We start from the raw sequence: 23,342 nt of genomic DNA on the forward strand, positions 1-23,342 counted from the left end.
TAACTCAATTTCCTAGCATGGAATCATAGAACCAGAACTTAATTTGGAGTCAGACAGCCAAGGATCACTGAAGTCTGGGGATTCTGCCACTAACCTGCGACGTGAGGCAGTGAGATGCTGCAGCTGGACCTGAAGTCAGGAAGACCTAAATTCAAATTTAGTCCCAGACACTTCTAGCTATGCGGATCTTGGGCAAGTCACTGAACCACTGTCTGCCTTAGTTTCCTCATTTTAGTAATAATACCTACCTCCCAGGGTTGTTGTGATAATCAAATGAGATATTTGTAAAGCGCTTGACATAGGGCCCGGCACATAGTAAGCACTACGTAAATGTTAGCTATTATGAAGTGACGTGAGGCAAGTCATTTTTACCTGTCTGGCATTCAATTTTCTCATCAGTAAAATGAGGGGGTTAGTTGCAACGATCTCTAATATCTCTTCCATTTCTAAATCTTATGATTGTACGATCCCCCAAGATAAGTGGGGCAAAGTTTTAGATTTATAGAGCTGAGAAATAAAACTCTCAAGTAGAGACAGGCACCAGAAACCCTAGGGCAGGGGTGGGGCTCTTGCAGTCTCCAGGCCACATGTGGCCCTGTAGGCCCTCAAGTGCGGCCCTTTGACTGAATCCAAAATTCACAGAACAAATCCCCTAAATAAAAGGATTTTTTTTGTAAAACTTGACTCAATCAAAAGGCCACATGTGGCCTTGAGGCCACAGGTTCCCCACCCCTGCCCTAGGGCCTTTCCTGACATTAGCTTCATTATCAAACACATATAAGTTTCAACCCCCATGCAAAATAAACATTGACCAAAGAACTAAAAGTCTTGCTGGGCTTGAGACAATAACAGGGAATGAGAAACGTGTTAATGGAATGCCACCATCCAAGCCTTATTTGGGTAAAAATGAAATCTTTTTAATGTTCAACAGTGTTACATTTATCTGGAAAATCTGAGTATAATTCATAGAAAACCAAGAAAAAGACCACATTGGCTTTAAAAAGGAAAAAAAAACCAAAATTTTAAACAAATTTTATTAGGGATAAGGGCCCTAAAACCCCAACACAGGCTGAGAATCCAGTGCAGTTCAGGATGATTAACATATCCAGAGATATACAGGTTAATACTTAAGATAATCTTTAAATAAACTGCTACTTGCCAATAAAAATATCATTAAATAAAAAAGACATTTATTTATTTCCATATTTACAAAAGAACAATGCCTATTTCTTAAAACTCTATTTGGGGTGCTATTTTGGTGCTGATATTTATAAGTAGGAAAGGAAGTTTCAAATTGATGAGTATACTTGGGAAATACTGCACAATTCAGTCTATTGAATACCATTGAACAATTCGGCATCCTCTTCATGAAGTGATTCTTGGATTCCTCTCTACTTCTTATTCTATCGAAGAGCCTCTGGTACTTCCACCTACAAAATAGGGGATTGTTGTTCTTATTAAAATAGCATAGTTATAATGCAAAGCTATCATCTATTGTAAACATATACAGGTATTCTCTGATCAACATACAAACATAATTCCCTTTCTAGAATAATAACGCTATTGAAAAATTGTGGTCTTTCAGCTTTTTTGGACATCAAATCATATAATTTTAAATGTATTAATTATTTTAAGTGTTATTTTTGTGAAAGGAAGAATCATTTCCAAAAGCTCATTATCAGTCTGATTTATCTATTTAGGAAGTAAGCATTTTTATATAATGGGTTTTCTTAAAACAGGGGCTTTGGGGATATACTGGAGTTCTGAGTGAGTGAACAAGCAATAGGCATATTTCCCAACTGGAAATGTGCTCAGTGGTATCCTATGTTCCTAGTATATCCAGCTGGTATGTTTGCTCTTACATACTAAAATATTTAGAATATTAAAAAGTATTTTGGGAAGTGACTTTGGTACCATCATGCAATTGAGGCCAACTCATCTGCTAATTCTGTGCCCAAATGCCAGCTCTCAGGTTACTTACCCGCCTTAACTGTCTTATACTGCTTCCCCGAATTTCATCCATGAGGTTGTCATGAGCTGATCTCTGTGGGGTGGAAGGTCTTGAACTTTCTTCTGTTTTCTTTTCCTGAACTGACCTTAATGAATTTTTTATCTCCTTCAGTATATTGTTGGGCTGTTTTTTGATCTTTTTCCCTTTTTTCTTTTTCTGTCCATTTTGCAATGCCCTTTGGGCATTCTCTTGTTGTTTGATGACTTCTGCAATGTTTCGGGTTATTAACTTTTTCTCTGGCAGAGGAGGTGGGGGAGGGGGTGGGGGAGGAGGTAACGGTGGCATATGAGGAAGAGGAGGAGGAGGAGGAGGAGGAGGAGGTGGAGGAGGAGGTGGGGGTGGAGGAGGAGGAGATGGGGCCGCAGGAGATGGGGGTCGACTTCTTACAGACTGGACTTTCTTAGGCAGTTTTGGAGATGACCAAGGAGAATGTCTAGGGGATGCATAAGGGGAAGAGCCAGGAGTTCCCCTCTGCCAAACTTTGTTTCTGAAGTTGGATCCCCCATCATACCCCTCTTGTTGCTTTTGCTCTTGCAACCGTTTCTGCCTCTGTTTGTCCATGTTTCTTGTCAAGATACTCGTCATGCTCATTCTTGGTCCAGCAAGTTCAAAATGATAGCCCAGTCTCACCAGCGTTGTGTTCTCCTTCAGCAGCTTGACAATTTCCATTTCCACCTGGCTGCCCATGATATGCCTTTGGTTGTGAAACCGTAGTTCTGTCAGAACCGTGTTGTGTTGAAGGGCCCGCATGATGGCCAGAATCCCTTTGCCAGTGATGAAATTTGATTCAATGTTGACACTGCTTATGTGCTGGTTGACCTTCAGCATCTCCGCAATTGCGATGGCAGCGGTGTCATCGGCCTTTGTATTGGCCAGGCTGAATGTTTTCACCACTGTGTTGTTCTTGAGGGCTTCAGCAAAGCGGGTCAGATTTGGCGTTGTGATGTTTTCGATGTTGTTCAGGTTGACCTCAGTGGTGTTGGGGTCGTTGTTCTTCACTCTTTCCAAAGCATCCTCGATAACAGTGGGATTGCCACAAGGATGAATGGCAGTAGGTGACTCTGTGTTTCTGCTGCTGTGGCCATTAGTTAGGTTTATGTTTTCTATCTGACTCTTAAATGTCTTTGGCTTAGGGCTATCAGAACGGCCCTGTACACAATTCGGAGTTTCCTGACAGCCCTGTAGGACTTCAGGCTTCCTTTCTGCTTCATCTTCTTCATCACTTTCTTCTTCCTCTTCTTCCTCCTCCTCTTCTTCAGTATACACCTCTTCAGAGACCTCACTGTTGCTTTCTGTAAAGATAAGTTCTTCCTCACTGTCCTCTTTGTCTTCTTCTGTACCCTAAATAAGGAAGTCAGGTGTCAGGATTAAATGGTAACTATTAGTTTTGTTTTCCATATTATCCATAGCTGAGAAATGCTCCGAATTCAGCTGATCAGGGATAACATGACAAGACAATCACTGAAGGTCTTGAAAAACATAACTGTAACAATTTAAACAAGGATTAAGGTCTGATATCATATCTGATGATACAGGCTTTTTTCTTGGTTTTACCAATGCCCCATTTCTTGGGCTCTTATCTCCCAGCTCATTTGTAATATGTCAGATTTAAACACCTTTCAAGAATTGACACCCCCAATCTCCTTCAAAAACAAACAGACAAGCAAACAAAAAAAAATGAAAACAAACTGATATTGATAATCTAAAGGATGTGATAGCGAGGACTCCATGGATTTTAAGAGCTGAAGGTAAAATTCTGGAGAGGCTTTTCAGTTCAAATGTGAATATCCCCTTTCCCATATGAGTTTAAATGAGACCTGAAATGTAGCAAAGATATTATATTGCTAGGGGCAGCTAGGTGGCTCAGTGGATAGAGTTCCAGCCTTGGAGTCAGGAGGACCTAATTCAAATTTGCCTCAGATGCTTGCTAGTTGTGTGACCCTGGGCAAGTCACTTAACCCTGTTGCCTCAAAAAAAAAAAGATATTACATTGTTTTTACTTCACTAGAATAGAGAATGATTAATTAATTTGTTTGGAAAAGAGACTAGTCTTGATTTTGATCACTAGGGCATTTTATCTGAAGGTCAATAAAAAGGACTTATTCATCAAAAATATTACTCATAATAAAAATATGCTTTATTTGCATAGCATTATATGGCTTTCATAAAACTTTCACACAGGACATTAGAAAACTGAGACTTGTGGAAACTTGCCCAAGAGTGTTAAATAAGATGTAGTTCTTGAAACTCAGTCAAGTCCCCTTCTCATCATGCTACATTTTCTCATTCTATTATATCACTGGGATAGTGGTTAACACTTTGAAGGATGCAAAAGTACAAGTCATAACCTCAAAGAAGTGATTATTTTGTTAGTTTTTTGTTAGAGTTTTCTTGTTCTTGGGGCAAAATCACCTTTCATTTAAATATGTGTGAATATGTGTGAGTGTGTACACACACACACACACACATATTCCACCAAGCTCTTATCATCTATTACCTCAACTGTCTTTTAAAAAAACCAAGTACTCAGGACCAATGCATTTCTTTCTTATTAGTCTGTGTGAAAATCATAGAAAAAATACTTTCAGAAGGATGGACATATTTGACAAAATAAATTCTCAAATCTAAATGTATGTGCTGAAATTTTACTTGCAACTTTTTGTTTTGATCCAGACCTATGATTTCATCAATATCTAGAATTCCTTATTTAAAAAAAAAACAAAAACAAAACAAGGGGCACAGATTCAAGAAGTATGAAGGTTGTTCCCAAAGTCCTGGTTCAGTTTTAAGCTACCAAAGCTTAAATTTAAACTTAAAACTGTACTAAGAGTTGAGACATCCTATTTCAGAGATTTACCTGGGACATTGAGAGATTAAGTGTAGAGGCAGCTAAGTTGCACAGTGGATAGAGTGCTGGTCCTGAAATCAGAGAAATCTGAGTTCAAACCCAGCCTCAGACACTCAGTAATTATATGACCCTGGGCAAGTCACTTAAACTCTGCCTGCCTCAACCTTAAGAAACATAAATAATAATAACAGCACCTATGTCCAAGGGTTACTGTGAGGATCAAATGAAATAGCCTATGTGAAGCTCTTAACACAATGCCTGCACATAGGAGGTGCTTAATACATGTTTGTTCCATTCCCTTCCAAGACACTTGCTCCTAGTCACACAGCCAGTATGTGTCAGAGAGAGGACTTGAACTCAGCTCTTCCTGTTTCCAAGCACAGAACTCTATCCACCATCTTTTCAATTCAGCTCAACTTTTCAGTTACTGTGTTCAAAACCCTTAAATTCTTTATGGGGAAATGCACAGAAGTAAGTTTTAAACCTGCCAAAATTTCCATTGTCTCTAAAGAAATCCCCAGAGACCTTCTGATTCTGGATCCTTTAAATTGCCTGGGTCAGGTTCTTTCTTGGGATGATGCTCCTGGTTTAATGATTATTGAATTCACAATCATAATGGAGTCCCCTTTTCTGCCCTCATCTAAGCAGCAGGTGCTGTTCTTCCACAGCAGGGCTTCTATAACAATCAGAATGGCAGAACTTTGGCCCCAAAGCATGGTGCATTATTGCCATCCCTCTGCCTATGGGTACAAGTCTTTATTCACCTTTTATGTTTTGAGAAAAACTCTAGGCCTTAACAACGGGGGAAAAAGTCTGACCAACATTCAATCCAACTCAATCTGATAAACATTTATTAAGCACCTTCTATGTGCCTGGCATTAGATTAGAATGGAAAGGGATGGGTTATTATAGAGATTTCTATTTTACGTATATACTCATTGACTATATTGTTCAAGATACAGAAACAGAATAAGGCACAAAAAGTAAACCAAGAGAAGATTCATTAACAAATATTCACTGATTAAGTACAATATGCAAAGCACTGGTCTAGTACCTTGGCAGATACAAAGAAGAATAAGGCATATTCCCAGGCCTAATGGAGACTGCAGTTTGGTAGATATTTTGATGGCTGCTCTACTGGGGTGCCAGATTATTGCCAGCGACGCGGGCAACACTATCCAAAAAGGATTGGAATCCAGGCAAAAAGCAAGATAAAAAAAATCTGTACAAATGTGGTGAATGCAAGAACAAATTTTGCAAAATTGACAGCATTCAAGATAGGTTTGGAGAAAGATGCTTCTTTCACAATAGACAATATCCAGTTGTTACACAGAATCAAGGATGTTGCTGAAGATTTATCTTGGTCATTTGGAAAATACTAAAATTTTATCTTAACCATCATTTAATTATGGTAACAATTAGAGTAACAAAGGTACTATGCTTTTAACAGCAATATTTTTCCAATAATCTTGTACCACGAGTTGTAAGACACCAATCTCCAAAGTATTGAAGCTGAGGATCATCAAAGTGCAATGGAAAGATACATGGAGGGCATGAACATACTGCAATACATTACAAATGAAGAATTAGGTATAAGTGGTGTAAAGACATGCATGATGGAAAAAGAAGATGGGTGGTGATGTGGCAATAACCAGGGATAACTGATGGACAATCCACATTTTCCATTGGTATCCTTCAGATGTCATGATAACACAACACCCTCAGCATGTTGGGGAGACTCCCTCTGTCTGACTTATAGGAGAATATGTATAAGAGCCAGACTAGAAGATCAGATGTGGCTAGGTTACAATCTGTATCATTGAAGGGAATATCCATATTAATGAGATCATAGATTCATTGGTATATTTTATTAATGGGTAGGGAACAAGTCAGTGAAAAAAAGAGGATTGAACAAGTGAAACATTTTAAAATTTACTCTAGAGAAATGATACAATATATGTATATGTGTGTGAGCATGAATATCTACAAATACATATACTCATATATATGTATGCCATACATATATGCATTGTACGCACATGTATATGTATATACACGTACATACATACATACACACACAGTACACACACGTACAAAAGCGTGTGTATGTATATATGTATGTGTATATACATATATACACATACATACATACATATGCACATACATATACATATATATGTACACATACACACATGTATATGCCCTAGGAGGTTTGACCCTGGGATTGGGGTTCTCATCCTGGCCCTGTCATTGCTTAAGTAACCTTCTACAAGTTAATATCACTGGGCTTCATTTTTTCTCACCCGTGAAATGAGAGGGCAGATTAAGTAAGCTCTAAGGTATCTTCTAGCTCTATCAAATAGTTCTGCATTAGAAACTAATAGGATTTTATCAGTAGAAATGACATTAAAGAAGAGGCATTGCCATCTGTTTTGCTGCTGCACTCTAAGGATTATGGACCTTTCCATTTGACTTGTAGCTGAAACTTTCCATACATGTTGTTTCTCAATTAGAATGTGTCCTCTTTGAGACCACGGCCTTACTTATTTTTCTATTTTTACCCCAAGTACTTAGCAAAGGGCTGTGCCTATAGAAAGTACTTAATAAATCTTTCCTTCCATCATTCATTCAAGAAGAGAGAACACAGAGTCTTAATTCCTTCATCTCTTAAAGAGGAAGTTAGACTAAATGATCTCAAAGGTGCCTTCTGGTCTTAACTCCTATGAATCTATACTGATGGGGCCAATGACTTGTTAGCTTTGTGCAACTGCTGTTGATTTGATTTCTATGGCAAGGGCCAGACTGGGGTGTGGGAGATATTAGGGCACCATGGTCTTTACCATAATTCTATCACCTGGCCCACAGTCTGACCTTCACCAAGTAGTGGTGTAGGCTTTGTGTAGAGCGGTAATTGCAGAGCCAGAAATGGGAATTCCAGATGAAAGTGGGGGCTACTGCGAAGGCAGAAGTTTCAAGAGTGGTAGAAACAAAGAAATAGATGAACTAGTAAGGGACATTTGTAATTCTGTGACCGTTTCTAGGCTCCATTTTGGCTCTGCCCTCTTGAATCTGCTACAAGGCGCTATTAGATAGGTTAATCTATTGATAGCACTGGCCTTAGGTACTGGTGGGAATGACCAAGGGTAGATGTCAGATTTGTCTTAAGATTAGAATAAGAAAATATGTTCCTAAGAAAATATATTCTTAATGTCATATGTGTATATTTATCGGTTGACCTTTTAAGATACACACACACACACACACACACACGCACACACACACACATTTTAAATTTCGTCCAAAGTGGGCCAGGCATACAATACATACACTAACAACTAATTTCCTCACTACTTTGGCTCCTGTCTGTCATGGCTTATAGGAGGCAAAGATGCCCCACCTATAAGAGTATTACTAGCAATGCGCAGGGACAGGGAAAGAGAGAATATGCCACCTGTCTGTGTCCATTTCAAGCAGCAGCATCCAGGACAGTGAGGACCAGAAGTAAGAAGGATCTGCCCTATATAAACAAACACTTATAAGAGAAATAACAGGATAAGAGTTGCCCTAATGGGGACAATAAAGTAAAACCTAGTAGTTTATGTAAGAAAAAAAATAATGCAATTGACTTTTATACTGAGTCATTTTGTAGCTCATTATTCAGCAGAGCTGAAGATCATTTAAAGGAGAATGCTCTTACTTGGTACTTGTCAAGGGCTGACAATAGGCTAAGAACAGTAGAGAGCTTAGAAGAAAATGGTAGAATAAGTCACTGTCTCTGCTTGATAGCCCTGAGCTATTTAAACTGTATCAAGTTCAAGCTGTTCTCTATGCCTGGAATGTCCTCCCTGCCCCTCCTTGATTGTTGAATTCCTACCCAGCTTTTAAAGCCCAATTTAATATCCACCTCCTCTTGAAAGCCTTAGAGAGGTAGTGTGTTCTAACGGAAGGAGCGCTGTATTCAGAATCAAAAGCTGGTGATTGCTGGCAAGTCACTTTGTCTTTGACTCTAGTCTTCCTCATCTGAAAATGAGGATAATACTGAATTCTTTATATGAGAATAAACAATATTATCATCACCTCTTCCAAATGGTAATTATTTTTCCTCCCAAGAGTTCATAGTTTTTTGTTTTTGTACTTCTCTAATGTGCTCGCCTTGAAATATTATCTGTTGTCGTTATCTGTGTGGGACATCTCATCCATCTTAGACTATAAGCTACATGAGGGAAAGGACAGACTAGGTATGTAATAAATGCCAATTATATTGCTGAATTGAATTAGATGTCTCAACTATGGGAGGACTTTGAATAAACCAAATCTTAATCTCATTCTTTCTTGTTTACAAAAGTCTTCTATTTTAGATATATTTGATATTCCTAAATTAATCTACTCTGCCTTTCTACGGTGAGTATTCATTAAATTTTTAGTCACTTCCAACAATTATTTTCATGTCTCACATGAAAGCAATAGACAAACTGCTTTTCCACATTGAGGTATCCTTTTTTATTCCCTACTCTTCTATCTGCCCCCAAATCCCATAGATAATACTGTCTTCACTTCCCAAATCCCTCTATTGCCATTCGCTATCCTTTTTAGCTCTCCTCTCCTCTGTGAATCACATGGGACAGGCTTTGGCATAGTGTTCTAGATGAGAGATTGACTTTTGTATTTCTGTTTCTCTTATTGCTATGTAAGTCAAAGAATGTTTCTGGATTACTTCTAAGGAGGCATTTCATACAAGTGATGGTCTAATTCTAACTTCTATAAGTAGGTTCCCTCTCCACATCCCCAATACCACCCAACTGCTTCCACCTCTATAGCTTTGTTCCTTTGGGCACTGAAATCTTTGCCTTTAAAAATCCCTAAGTTGTTATTGCTACAATCAAAACTGACTTCAGTTAGCAGCTAAGCCCTTTGCACAGATTAGTTGACAATCCATTTAGAACAAAATTGGACAAAGGACAAGACTAGAAAAGGGGGAACCCAAGAGAGGAAGACACCAGGAAAATGGAAAGGGGGCAGAGATAAAGAAAGTAAGAGAGTAGCACAGCAAAGCTTTGCCTCTTTCATAATTTTTGCCTGATGCCCAGCCTGTGTGTTCTAATTCCAAATCACATTGTCAGACCACTTGTGCCATAGGTGGCCCATCTTTGTGCTAAAGAGTTAATTCAGTTTCACGTCAGGGTATCCTTTGTCAGTAGGGTCAATTCACTCTGTGACTGTCCCTAAGTGTGATGTGCTATACTTAGAGGGTGACCTGCTATTGTTGACTGTCACTCTCGATATGGCTACCAAAGGACTTTCCTCTCCAGATCTGTTAATTCCTAATGCTTCAAAGAACATACTAGTCTGATAACTAAGGTCACCATCTCCTCTTTCCTCCCAGAACTTTGGCTATTCTTCACATGTGATGAAAGACACAGCAATAGTCCTCTGAGTTGTTTTTTTTTTTTTTTGTGGTGTTAACAGGGGATGGATTTGCATACAGCCACCCACTTCTCTAGCCTCCTTGGGCCAAGGAGTCAGCTGGCCAGAATTAGAAAAGCAATTGGAGTAGAGCTCACAGGCTCAGACGGATCAAAGCTTGACTGTAGTAGTCTTATTACCACACCGTTGCCCAGTTAAACTAAAAGGCCACTGTTGTTGTTCAGTGTATCTGACTCTATGTGGCCCCTTCACTTTCGTGCATGGGATTTTCTTGGCAAAGATACTGGAGTGATTTGGCATTTCCTTTTCCAGTGTGTCCCTATTTAACAGATGAGGAACTGAGGCAAATAGTGATTAAGTGTCTTATCTCAGGGTCACACAGATGCTAATTTCTGAGGCCTAATTTGAACTCAGATTTTCCTGACTCTGGGCCTGCTTTATCCACATTGCACCACTGAAATGCCCTAAAAAGCCACTAGGCCCCACCAAAACCTTGAAGGAAACCAGGTATACATCATGAACAGAAAGCCCTAAACCTGACTGTTCTTTCTAGTCTCTATCAATGGAGATCACATTCTTTTGCTGTTTATTTGCATGCTGAAGTTCTGGGAGTGGTCTTGGAGCAGAGCATGCCAGCCTCACCTCACCCTTGCAGTAGCCAGAATGGCCTTGGGTGAAGCCAGGACTTCCATGGCTGGATTCTCAAGGGCCTCTTGATGCATTGCAACAGATGTGCCTTGTACATATCTTCTCATTTATTCAGTACACCCTAATGTGGATATTATCTAACAGTCACTCTATTAGTACACTGGCTGGCTGACTGTTGGCTCCAAGTCATTTGGTTTTTATATCACTCTGACTGAGCTCAGTTTACAGAACCAAATAGACTGGGAGAGCTGGAAGGGGCCTTGGAGATTACCTAGCCCATCCCTCTCATCTTACAGGTGTGGACATTGAAACTCTAATAAACTTAGTTAAATGATTTATCCAAGATCTGACAGTTGGTTAAACAGGCCCAGGCCAAAAACCAAAATTCCCCTCACTTGCAGACCAGTGCTCTTTCTGATACAGTTCATTGCCCAAGTCCTATAAATTCAAGAGTCATTTCTGTATGTTCCCTATGGTTATTGCCACTCCTGTTTTCCCATGAACACGTCCTTCTGGTCTTGCTTGTAAAGGCCTGTTTATCCACCTTCTAGTTCAAGTGTACTGGACAACTATTCTCAGACCTCTGCCTTACAAATTACGAGCATACTTCCTGGTTCTTAGGCAATGTTGGAGAAGAAAAAGTTGTCATATGACTACCATCGTTATCTCTGCATCTTTAGAAAGGAAAGATTTAATTAACCAGTCTCACAAAGAGATGTGAATAATACCATATTATGGGCTTATAGTTGACACTGGCTAAAGTATAAAAAAAATCTTAACGTATCTTAGTTGCATATTACTTTTCCAATGTAGACTAGCTCTTTTTACATAAAGAACAGAATCCCTGGCTTGATTCTTCCAGGAACTAAACAGACTACATCCTTGTTTCAATCTAAAAGATTTTCTAGTCCCTGAGAAACATAAGGCCACAAGGAAAGAACTGATATAAATTGAAGTTCAAAAACAAAATAAGGGCCCTGGGTGCTCAGTGGAGAGTGCAAGCTGTAGGATCCTACCTTATCACACTCCCCTAGCCTCTCTTTCTCCAGAAGCTTTTTGGTCTCTTTCTCCCAATAGGCCATCAGTGCCTCTCTGCTGAACGTCCCTGTAGGGGTTTTCTCTGTCAGGCTCTTTTGCCTTAGTCCCACTGGCAGATTTCTGTTGGGTTCAATGTCTTCCAGCTCCCTCTCCAGCTCCTTCAGCTCCTCCGGTGACAGTGAAGCAAGGAGTTCATCCTCGTCGATGGATTCATATTTGCTCAGTTCTCTTCTGTAGCCAAAGGTAGACATGGTCCCTGTTTTGTCAAATCAACAGAAAGTGTGAAGAATCAGGCATACAAGGCGGCCAGAAGCAGGCAGGGACACGGGCAGTTAGGCTGGCAGTCAGGCTGGCTGGCTTCTTTGGTCAGCAACTGGTTCTCAGAGTGGCTGCGATATCCTTTTAAGAGTAGTGATACAGGGTTATGACAATGCAGAGAGGGGTGAAAGCATAGGCTGTTTTAAGCATCAGACGTCAGCCAGACATTTGAACACAAAGAATGTCTCATCAGTGGTGGTTGGAGGTCTTGAAACCAGGAGGGATTATTGACATAATGACCAATACCATATTTAACTCAGCCTACTAGTAGAGACACTATGCTCACCCATCTATCGACCAGAGTTCCAACTCACTTTGCTGTCGAGCGGGGGAAGAAATGTATTTTGAGAACTAACCACCACTGCCACCACAACAGAAAAGGCTTTTCTAATGTCGTTCTAAGGGGGGAGGTTTGAAAGTGACCTTCCTCTGTTCACAATAATCTGGGGATAGTTGTCTTAGGTCCCCTGTTTTCACTGACAGCTTTGATGAGGAAAGACGGACTATTTGGTTTTCAATCTAGTGTCTCCTTAAGGGATTTCTAATTAAGGGGATTTGCTCAACAAAATTCCAAAGCATGATTATTACTAAAATTACAATGTTCGTTTCAAAGTCACTTTTTCGGGGGAGGGGGAGGGGTAACCATGGTTCCAGATATGTGATTTCATCCAGGTAGGAAATTGGCAGTGAGGAAATACCCTTCACCAACTCAGAGTAGCACTTATTCTGCAATTTAAAATTTTAGAGAATTGCCTAGGACATTGAAAGGTTAAGTGACTTGCCCAGGGTTATGCAACTAGTACTCCTAAGAGGTAGTACTTAAGCCAGGGTCGGGGAACCTGCGGCCTCGAGGCTGTGTGGCCCTCTAGGTCCTCAAGTGGTTTGGATTCAGTCAAAGGGCTGCATTTGAGAACCTAGAAGGCCACACGTGGTCTTGAGGCTGCGAGTTCCCCACCCCTGACTTAGACCCAGGTTTTGTAGACTTCAGCTCTTTTATTCACGATGCTCTATGGGCCTGTAAGTGATTTTATAAATATTCAAACCAATGAGGTCTCGTCTCTGGTGTGAAAAGTAAAGAGAACCAAGTTTAATATTTTTGTCCAGATCTGTGTAGGGAACTCCTGGTATGGAATCTCCCTCCACCAATGTAAGTCATCTGTGATTTAAAATCTGAGGAAGCTGCCTGGGGTCCCTGCAAAGTTAAGCCATCCGCTCCTGGCCACATAGGTGCTGGATGCAGGGCAGGCTTTCCAGACGCCATGTCTGGCCCCGTAAGAACTTCTCTGTTGGCGGATGACATTTGGACGGATTCATCTAAAGCTTGAAATGTAATGCCGCAATGAGAGGCACACGAAACTGGTTTTATTTTTGGTAGCGCTAATTACTTCTTACACATAATGGTGGGATAACAGTTTCCTTCCTTACACAGCTTCCCTTACTGCGAAAGCTTTTTTCCCCCACGCTTCCATCTGACCTAACTTTCCCAGGCCCCGCCCTGCCCCTCCCCCGTGTCCTCCCTCCGCAAAATCTGATTGGCTCCAGCTTCTCTGACGTACTTCCTGGCCTGGAGCCAATAAAAAGCCCTTGGGGATCCCAAGCTCTGCAGGCTGGGCGGGTGCTCGAGACCACGTGAGTGGCTACGCCCTGACGACTGACAAACCAGTCGTGTTCCAGATGGAGGCGAGGGGGACTGTGTGGAGCCGAGCTAAGTGCCTCCCTATCCCTGTTATACGTCCTTGTTGCGTATCCTTCCCGGTTAGAGGAAAATTAACCTCCTCTTTGGACGCCTCATTTTGTCCCGGCAGTGAACCTGAACTAAGAAAGCGCCGGCTTTAGTCCTGCTTACAGCACCTTTATGAGATGTGACCCTTGAGTTCCAGATGGATGTCACAAATAACCGAAATACCTACTAGAAATCTACTAGTTTTAAATGAGACTACACAAGTGCCTTAACTTGGCCTCAGTCTGACTGCTTGGCGTTTCCCACTTGGCCTCAGTCTGACCGCTTGTCGTTTCCCATTTGTCTATCTTTTCGTGATAATTTTAGAAAGCACTGTCTGTCTTTTAGGCAAAGCAAGATATGACTGAAGCCGGGCTTGTAGTCGGGTCCATCATCTTGATACAAAATGGCAGCTAGTAAGAGTTTCCAGCTGGGCATGTACTCTGTATACAATTTTTATTAAAATTCCATGAAATTTGTAACATGGATAAAACTTATAGAGATACCTAAGTAAGGGTGATATTTTACAAATTCTAAGAATTAAATTTTAATAAATGAAAATAGGGTTGAAATTATTACTAGTACAATTTACCTTTCACAGAATATTTCTTTCATTGCCAAATTAAATAGATTTTTAGTTAAGGGAACGTGCAAATTCTCTACTTTTATTTTGAGAACAGTTAAAAAGTTAAATTTATTAATGCATTGATCTGAGCAAAAATGTATTTATGGTTTTAGTCTCCTTTGCGCTCTCTGATTTTTTTATTACTTGCCAGGGATTTCTCGGCCTGGATGGCTGTGGGTCTGACTCCTCTCCTATCACATATTATGTTACCTTATTTACTCAGCAAAGTCAGTGTGAAGTTACTTAATTCCCAAAAGACATCTCAAACTACCCTGCCTTTCCCAATAGTAGGGCCCTTCAACTTTTTATGGAGACTGAGAGTGACTGGACCACATCAGACATTTCAGAAGTCCCAAAGGGGCTTATTTCAAACAATTTTTTAAAATGACCATTTGCAAGAGTTTTTTGTTTGTTTTTGAGGGGGGAAGACTGGGCAGTTGAGGTTAAGTGACTTGCCCAAGATCACACAGCTAGTGTGTCAAGTGTCTGAGGTTGCATTTGAACTCAGGTCCTCCTGACTCCAGGGTCGGTGCTCTACTCACAGTGCCACCTAGCTGCCCCTGCCAGAGTTCTTAGTCTGAGTTCCATGAACTTAAAAAAAATTTCTATGTATTTTATTTTGTGTATTTGAAAATATTAATCCGAGAAGGGGTTTCTAAGCTTTACCAGGCTGCCAACCATGTACCACTATTGACACCAGAAAAGGATATAAGAACTCCTGATTTAGAGACCTCATCAGTTCTCATTCTCCTTCCCTCCCCATTCCCCAAAACAGGCTGGTTTGTGGGGTTTCTAGGTTTGTTTGGTTTGCTGTGTTGTGCTTGTAGAACACAAAAATTGATGTTTTTTCTGCACAATTTTACAACATAATAACCAGAACCCCTAGTATTATAGCATTTTTAATATTATTATTGTTGTTTTGTTTGGACCTGTGCTTTCCTTGGGGTAGGAAAATCCCTCCACTACTGCAGATCACCTCTATTCTATATTCTTAGACAATTCCCTGGGAGCATTAAGAGGCAACATGTTTTTTAGAGGAAACATTTCTTAAAAGTGTGCAAGGGCTCAGTCTACACTGTGGTAGAGATGCATCTTGGGTGACAGAACACTCTGAGGGGTTTTCCCTCTCCCACCCCCAGCTCCCTTCAAAATCCAAATGTCTTAGTAAAACCTCCTAAATTGACAATACAAAAATTTCATTAACAAATAGGCAGACAACTTGATCTGCCTATTGCACAATAAAGATAATTACCAAGGATGATACTGACTCATCTGAATCATAACAAGCAGAAGAGATAAGTGAAAGTAGAGAGAAGAAAAATGCTTCTTCTACTTTGGATTTTCTCTGCATTGAATCTGCCTCTAGTGTAGCACCTTCCACACGTCTCAGATCAGAATTCCTACTTTTAAACATTAGCCATATTTTGGAGTTTCTGCTCCCTTAAGTTAAATGCCATTGGCCAAATTTTCACTCAAGATGTTTATATGTTTTTATTCTTTAGGTATCTTAGCTTTTTCATATGAAATGTTTGAATTTGGTATCTCATGAGTACAGTGAGGCAGCTGGTGGTACAGTGGATAGAGCACCGAACCTGGAAGACCTGAGTTCAAATCCAACCTCAGACACTTAACTAGCTGTGTAATGCTGGGTAAATTATTTCATTTTTATTTACTTAAATTTCCTCAGCTGTAAAATGGGGATAATAATAGCACCTAGCTCCCAGGGTTGTTATGAGAATCAAATGAGATAATTGTAAAGTGCTTAGCACAGTGCCTGGCACATGGTAAGTGTCTGGCACATAGCTACACAAATGCTAGCTATCCTTATGATTATTATTTATTATGATGATGATTATTATTTTGAAAACAGATCTAGAGTCATACGTTGGTTCAGTTCCCAGTTTTTATATTTGCTGTGTGACTGAGAAAATTACTTAAATTCTCAAGAGTCTCAGTTACCTCATCTCTAAAATAGTCATAGTATTTACACTATGTAACTGACAAGGCTACTGTGAGAATAGAATGAAATAATTAAACTCAACATTTACGTGCCTACTATGGGTAGAGAAAATACTCCTCAAAGTGCTAGGAGAGATTCAATATATAAATATGACGTGGTCTCTGTCCTCCTACAATTTGGAATCTATCAGAATAGACAAAACAGTGTTATTTTCATATTAAATATATTCACCATTGTTATGTATTGACATGTATGACACCTGTTATAATAATATGTATTGACAAGTATAACACTCCGTTAATTAGCTTGTTTTAAGCCCAGAAGCAATACAATGACCCTAAATGTGGTTCCTTTCTCAGCAGCTTTAGGGAGTTTATTGTAGAGGAAAAGTTAGGAATCCAATCATGATTGCACTAAGCCTCCACTTAGGAAAATTCCTGACATTTGGGCAGCATTTTAGCCCTCTGCCTAAATCAATCAGTCACTCAATAAACATTTATTAAGTACCTACTATGGGTCAGGCACTGTGCTAAGCATCTACATTTACATATATATCTACCTAGTTTTCTAGATTATATTATAGTATCTATAAATAGGTACTAGGAGGGGAAGTTGGAGAAAGAATAGACCTTTGTTTGGAACTTCCTTTAGTCCTTGAGTAGGTGGATACACTGATGAGATCATCCTAGTTCTTCTGTTTTAAGATGTCTATAATGGTATCTCTTCAAAGGCTCCCTTTTCTGACACAACTCAGTCCTACTTCCTCTTTCTCCTTTGATTGGTCATCTAGTTCTCAACTCAGCTCTGTTACAACCCTGTTCCTTCTTCTCTATTTCCAGACCCCCAGAATCTCTTTTTGGTTTGGAGATAGCACCTCCCTTTTATACAGATGTTTTAGGGTTGACTAAGTGTCTCACATAATGACTTTGGTTGCTTGAAAGTGGTGTACAGGCCCTGTTCATCCTGGTTCATATCAATTGATTCAATCAAGAAATGCTCATATCTAATAAAGAGAATCACTTTTAATTGGGTGGGATAATAAATGGAGCTTCACCCATACATTCTGGCAGTACATTAGAGAAGTACAAAATAAATTTCTACGTGAGGTTTGAGGTTGAAGGTTGGTACTAATATCAGGGATCAAGGAAGGCTTCATATAGGATGTGGGATTTGAGATGAGCTTTATAGGATGAGTTGACAATTGGGGATGGCTAAACAAATTGTGTTACATGAATCTAATAGAATATTAGTGCACCATGATAAACAATAAATATCAATATGAAAAATTCAAAGAAGAATTAAAAGACATATCAATTAATAGCCTGAAGTGAGCACAGTCAGGAAAATAACATACAAAATGTCTACAATGTAAAGGAAAGAACAGTAAAACAAAACTGAATATAACTATATATAGTTATATATGTATATATAACTATATATAGCTATATAACTAAAATGACCAGTCTTGGCCCTGAAGAAGAGCTGAGAAAATACACCTCTTTCACTGCAATGGTAGGGGACTATGGATATGGAATACTGTATACACTCAGATTTAGCTTTGCTAAACTGATTTTTTTTTTCCTCTTTAATCTTTGTTACAAGCGATACCTTGTGAGGCAAAGGAGGAGAGAAGAAAAATTTGGAAATGAATGTGATGTGCCAGCAAAAGTTATCAAAAAAATATTTTCAAGAAAAAAAATTTAAAATGTGTAGAAATTTAACAGGCAAAAATGAGGAAAGAGGAGATAATAATTTTAAAAGCACTTTGTAATATGACAAGTATATAGAGGAATATATCATATATATGTATATATGAGAAATATTAAGCATTTATTATATGCCAAGCACTATACTCTTTTAATTATATAATTAAATTCAACAAACACTATCAATTGCTTTCCATATTGCATTTGGCTCTTGCCTCATGCTTCATGAGGTACCTACTTGCTGAAAGAGCAGTTACTTAGCTTCCCACCACCCCACCCCACAGGGAAAGTTTAGAAGGTGGTATAGAACACGAGAGTCCCTGACAGTTATATTCCTTTTGCTTTTAACACAATAGCCCACCAATTGCTGGGAAAGATTTGCCTATAATACAGTTGTAACCTGCCTATAATACAATTAACAGAGATGAAGGGGAGGCATCCCCTCAAAGTCTTAGTTTGTGGGACTCAAAAGTTTTTAGTTGCATCAGTGTGTTGATTACATATATTTAGGTTCTCAGAAATTTAAATTCCTAGTCCTCAGCTTTTTTTGCTTTTTTTCCTTTTTTATTTATTTAATATTTTCAGTTTTCAGCATTGATTTTCACAAGACTTTGAATTATAAATTTTCTCCCCGTTTCTACCCTCCCACCCACTCCAAGATGGCATATATTGTGATTGTCCCGTTCCCCAGTCAGCCCTCCCTTCTGTCACCCCACTCCCCCTCATCCCCTTTTCCCTTACTTTCCTGTAGGGCAAGACAGAGTTCTGTGCCCCATTGCCTGTATATCTTACTTCCTAGTTGCATGCAAAAACTTTTTTTTTTAACATCTGCTTTTAAAACTTTGAGTTCCAAATTCTCTCCCCTCTTCCCTCCCCACCTACCCTCCCTAAGAAGGCAAGCAATTCAACATAGACCACATGTGTATCATTATGTAAAACCCTTCCACAATACTCATGTTGTGAAAGACTAAGTATATTTTGCTCCTTCCTATCCTATCCTATCCCCCTTTATTCAATTTTTCCCTTGACACTGTCCCTTTTCAAAAGTGTTTGCTTTTGATTACCTCCTCCCCCTATCTGCCCTCCCTTCTATCCTCCCCCCGCCCCCGCTTTTTATCTCCTTCCTCCTCCTTTCCTGTGGAGTAAGATACCCAATTGAGTGTGTATGTTATTCCCTCCTCAGGTCAAATCTGATGAGAGCAAGATTCACTCATTCCCCCTCACCTGCCCCCTTTTCCCTTCCAGCAGAACTGCTTTTTCTTGCCACTTTTATGTGAGATAATTTACCCCATTCTATCTCTCGCTTTCTCCCTCTCTCAATATATTCTTCTCTCATCCCTTAATTTGATTTTATTTTTTTAGATATCATCCCTTCATATTCAACTCACCCTGTGTCCTCTGTCTATATATATATTCCCTTCAGCTACCCTAATACTGAGGTCTCATGAATTATACACATCATCTTTCCATGTGGGAATGTAAACAAAACAGTTCAACTTTAGTAAGCCCCTTATGCTTTCTCTTTCTTGTTTACCTTTACATGCTTCTCTTGATTCTTGTGTTTGAAAGTCAAATTTTCTATTCAGCTGTGGTCTTTTCACTGAGAAAGCTTGAAAGTCCTCTATTTTATTGAAAATTCATATTTTGCCTTGGAGCATGATACTCAGTTTTGCTGGGTAGGTGGTTCTTGGTTTTAATCCTAGCTCCACTGACCTCCGGAATATCATATTCCAAGTCCTTCGATCCCTTAATGTAGAAGCTGCTAGATCCTGTGTTATTCTGATTGTGTTTCCACAATACTCAAATCATTTCTTTCTGGCTGCTTGCAGTATTTTCTCCTTGATCTGGGAGCTCTGGATTTTGGTGACAATATTCCTAGGAGTTTTCTTTTGGGGATCTTTGTCAGGAGGTGATTGGTGGATTCTTTCAATTTCTATTTTACCCTCTGGCTCTAGAATATCAGGGCAATTCTCCTTGATAATTTCTTGAAAGATGATATCTAGGCTCTTTTTTGGATCATGGCTTTCAGGTAGTCCAATAATTTTTAAATTATCTCTCCTGGATCTATTTTCTAGGTCAGTGGTTTTTCCAATGAGATATTTCACATTGTCTTCCATTTTTTCATTCCTTTGGTTCTGTTTTATAATATCTTGATTTCTCATAAAGTCACTAGCTTCCACTTGCTGCAGTTTAATTTTTAAGGTAGTATTTTCTTCAGTGGTCTTTTGGACCTCCTTTTCCATTTGGCTAATTCTGCCTTTCAAGGCATTCTTCTACTCATTGGCTTTTTGGAGCTCTTTTGCCATGTGAGTTAGTCTATTTTTTAAGGTGTTATTTTCTTCAGTATTTTTGGGGTCTCCTTTAGCAAGTCATTGACTTGTTTTTCATGGTTTTCTTGCATCCTTCTCATTTCTCTTCCCAATTTTTCCTCTACTTCTCTAACTTGCTTTTCCAAATCCTTTTTGAGCTCTTCCATGGCCTGAGACCAGTTCATGTTTTTCTTGGAGGTTTTTGATGTAGGCTCTTTGACTTTGTTGACTTCTTCTGGTTGTATGTTTTGGTCTTCTTTGTCATCAAAGAAAGATTTCAAAGTCTGAGTCTGAATCTGGGTGCATTTTTGCTGGCTGGCCATTTTCCCAGCCAACTACTTGACCCTTGAGTTTTTCACTGGGGTATGACTGCTTGTAGAGTAGAGACTACTTTGTCCCAAGCTTTAGGGGCTGCACTGTTTTTTTCAGAGCTATTTCTATACAGCAAGCTCTGCCACACCAGTGCTCCTCCACCCCCAAGAACTGCCAACCTGGACAGCGCCTCAGATCTGAGCAGGCTCTGCACTCCTGCTCGGATATGCCACTTATTTCCTTCTACCTGGTGGGCCTGAGCCCAGAAGCAACTGCAGCCATAGTTCTGTAGCTGCACCACCTCCACTGCCCCTGGGGCAGTGGCCAAACCAAGGACTCCTTTCACTCTGTCCCCACAGTTTTTTCCCACTAACCTTCTCTGTTGTCTTTGATGTTTGTGGGTTGAGAAGTTTGGTAACTGCCACAGCTCACTGATTCATGGTGCTGGGGCCCATTCCGCCTGGCTCCCAGTCTGGTTGGTCCGGGCACAGCCCACACTGGGCGCTGCTCCACTCTGCTCCCAGCTCTGTGCGATAGACCTTACCCTGCGACCATCCAGGCTGTCCTGGGCTGGAGCCCTGCTTCCCTCTGCTATTTTGTGGGTTCTGCAGTTCTAGAATTTGTTCAGGGCCATTTTTATGGGTGTTTGGAGGGTCCTGGGGGAGAGCCCTAGGCAAGTCCCTGCTTTCCAGCTGCCATCTTGGCTCCGCCCCTCCCTCCAGTCCTCAGTTTTAAACTACATACCTTCCCTCTTTTCCCAGTATTTTTAACAAAAAAACAAAAAAAGCAAATCATGTACTTTTTCTCTCTGGGTGTTGAGGAAAGGTGCATCTGAAAGGGTCCTGATATACCTGCCCATTTAAATTAATATGTTTTAGTACAACTCTTAAGGAAGCCTAGCTTCCTGCCTTCCTCATGGCTATCTGTACACAGCAGTTTGGTAGATGAAAAGAAAGAGGGACACTCTGGGGGGATGTCAGCAAAAGTCAAGCTCTAAAACTGACAACACCCAAACAGTACACATAGATCAGATAAGAAATAGCAATCCTTTTAACAAGTCTTCACTATCAGGCATGGCTTGGTCATCAAGAAAGTCTAGTGATAATGTCAGCTGGCTACCCTGAGTGCCTCCTTTCCTCCCCACACACCCTAAGAGACTGGTAGCTCAGCTCTGTCTGGCACTAAGCAAATGTAGAATGGGCTAGCCCATGGATCCCAATTAGTTTCCTTTCTTGGTCTTAATTGGCCATGTGAAACTTTGAGACCTTCTTCCCTAGGGTGGCCCAGTGTTTGGATTTGATATTTTGGTACAATATGGTAAGCACTAAGTGGTCCCTTGGTCCCACTGTTTCAGTTAAATGAAGAGAGTTTCTAGTTCTTATTTCACCACTTCCCAGAGCAAGTGGTGTACTTTGTCTCCAGACCTCCAATGAAAGGAGGTGAGGAATGGCTAGTGTTCTTCCCACCCTGCTGTTCCCACATGAATTATAGACTCAACTAGGTGAATTTCTACCTGGGCCCCTGGCTACCTTTTTGACTTTGCTTCCTTTCTTGAGGAGGTTATCCAAACTCATTCTTGGGGCAGATGTGTCTAGGCTTGGAGGTGATTGTGTGAGTTTGAGAAATCCAAATGCCCTAAGGCCTATTGGGTTGAAACTGGCTAGCAGCAGGGGACACTTCTGTTTCTTAGAGGACAGTCACAAGAAAATTGGCCCAAACCTGACCATTTTACCAGCAGATATATGCTGGGTGTTGTTTGGGTGATATAGAGCTGAGGCAAAATGCAAAATGTCTAATTAGCAGTCCTGCAAATTATTTTCTATCCTGGTGAGATTTAAATATCAGGCAGTCCTAGTAGATTGTAACATTTTAAAGTCATTCTGTTAATGTGCACTGTGAGATTTTATGATTAGTATTTCTTTGTATGCAGGAATAAACTACCTTTTACATACCTGATTCATATTGTACATTGAGTTCCTTTTTTCTTTTTGGGGGAAACTCCAGGTATGAGTCATAAGGTAAGTTATGAGTGAAATGATCTTTCAGGGCACCTTGGTGAAGTTTTCACTAGCAAAAGTGTGAAAATAGGGAGCCTGACTTCTCTCACTGGAGGCAGGCTCCTCCAGGATTGTACCCTGTTAAACTACTCACCCTGAGTCTAGGGCAAAGGGGCCTTTTAATGGAAAAGCAAGTTGTGCTGTATGTTGGTTCTTGTGGGCTCAGCAGCATTTCTTCATTTTTAGTCAATGAAAGTAACTTTCTTAAGCATTCTCAATTCCCCAGTGGAGAAAATTCAAAGGCATTAACAAAAGTACTGTTCCAACGTGCCCAGCAATCAGAATTGTCTTGGGTCTCTAAGAGTTGATATACAGTGATATTTTGGTTATGAAGGATGGTGATAGGGCATCAGTATCCATGGGGTT

General features: G+C 40.1%; 1 protein-coding gene across 1 annotated transcript; it reads right to left on the minus strand.

The window, feature by feature from the left end:
• Positions 1-995: 995 nt before the first annotated feature.
• Positions 996-12,362, minus strand: LMOD2 (leiomodin 2). The gene is made up of 3 exons (XM_036758720.1): positions 11,948-12,362; positions 1,982-3,352; positions 996-1,430 (listed from the first exon to the last, which is right to left on the minus strand). Exons 1-3 carry the CDS (start codon positions 12,218-12,220, stop codon positions 1,404-1,406), a joined length of 1,671 nt encoding a protein of 556 aa, XP_036614615.1. The 5' UTR covers positions 12,221-12,362; the 3' UTR covers positions 996-1,403.
• Positions 12,363-23,342: the final 10,980 nt, after the last annotated feature.

Source organism: Trichosurus vulpecula, chromosome 5, assembly GCF_011100635.1.
Source record: "Trichosurus vulpecula isolate mTriVul1 chromosome 5, mTriVul1.pri, whole genome shotgun sequence".
Lineage (NCBI taxonomy): Eukaryota > Metazoa > Chordata > Mammalia > Diprotodontia > Phalangeridae > Trichosurus > Trichosurus vulpecula.

What these genes read in the sequence shown, in the direction of transcription:
- LMOD2 (XM_036758720.1), bottom strand. Translation starts at nt 12,220, where the DNA reads ATGTCTACCTTTGGCTACAGAAGAGAACTGAGCAAATATGAATCCATC. An exon ending in GGCTAGGGGAGTGTGATAAG is followed by an intron (nt 3,353 to 11,947) that starts GTAGGATCCTAC and finishes TTCCTTATTTAG; the next exon opens with GGTACAGAAGAAGACAAAGA. An exon ending in GTATAAGACAGTTAAGGCGG is followed by an intron (nt 1,431 to 1,981) that starts GTAAGTAACCTG and finishes CCTATTTTGTAG; the next exon opens with GTGGAAGTACCAGAGGCTCT.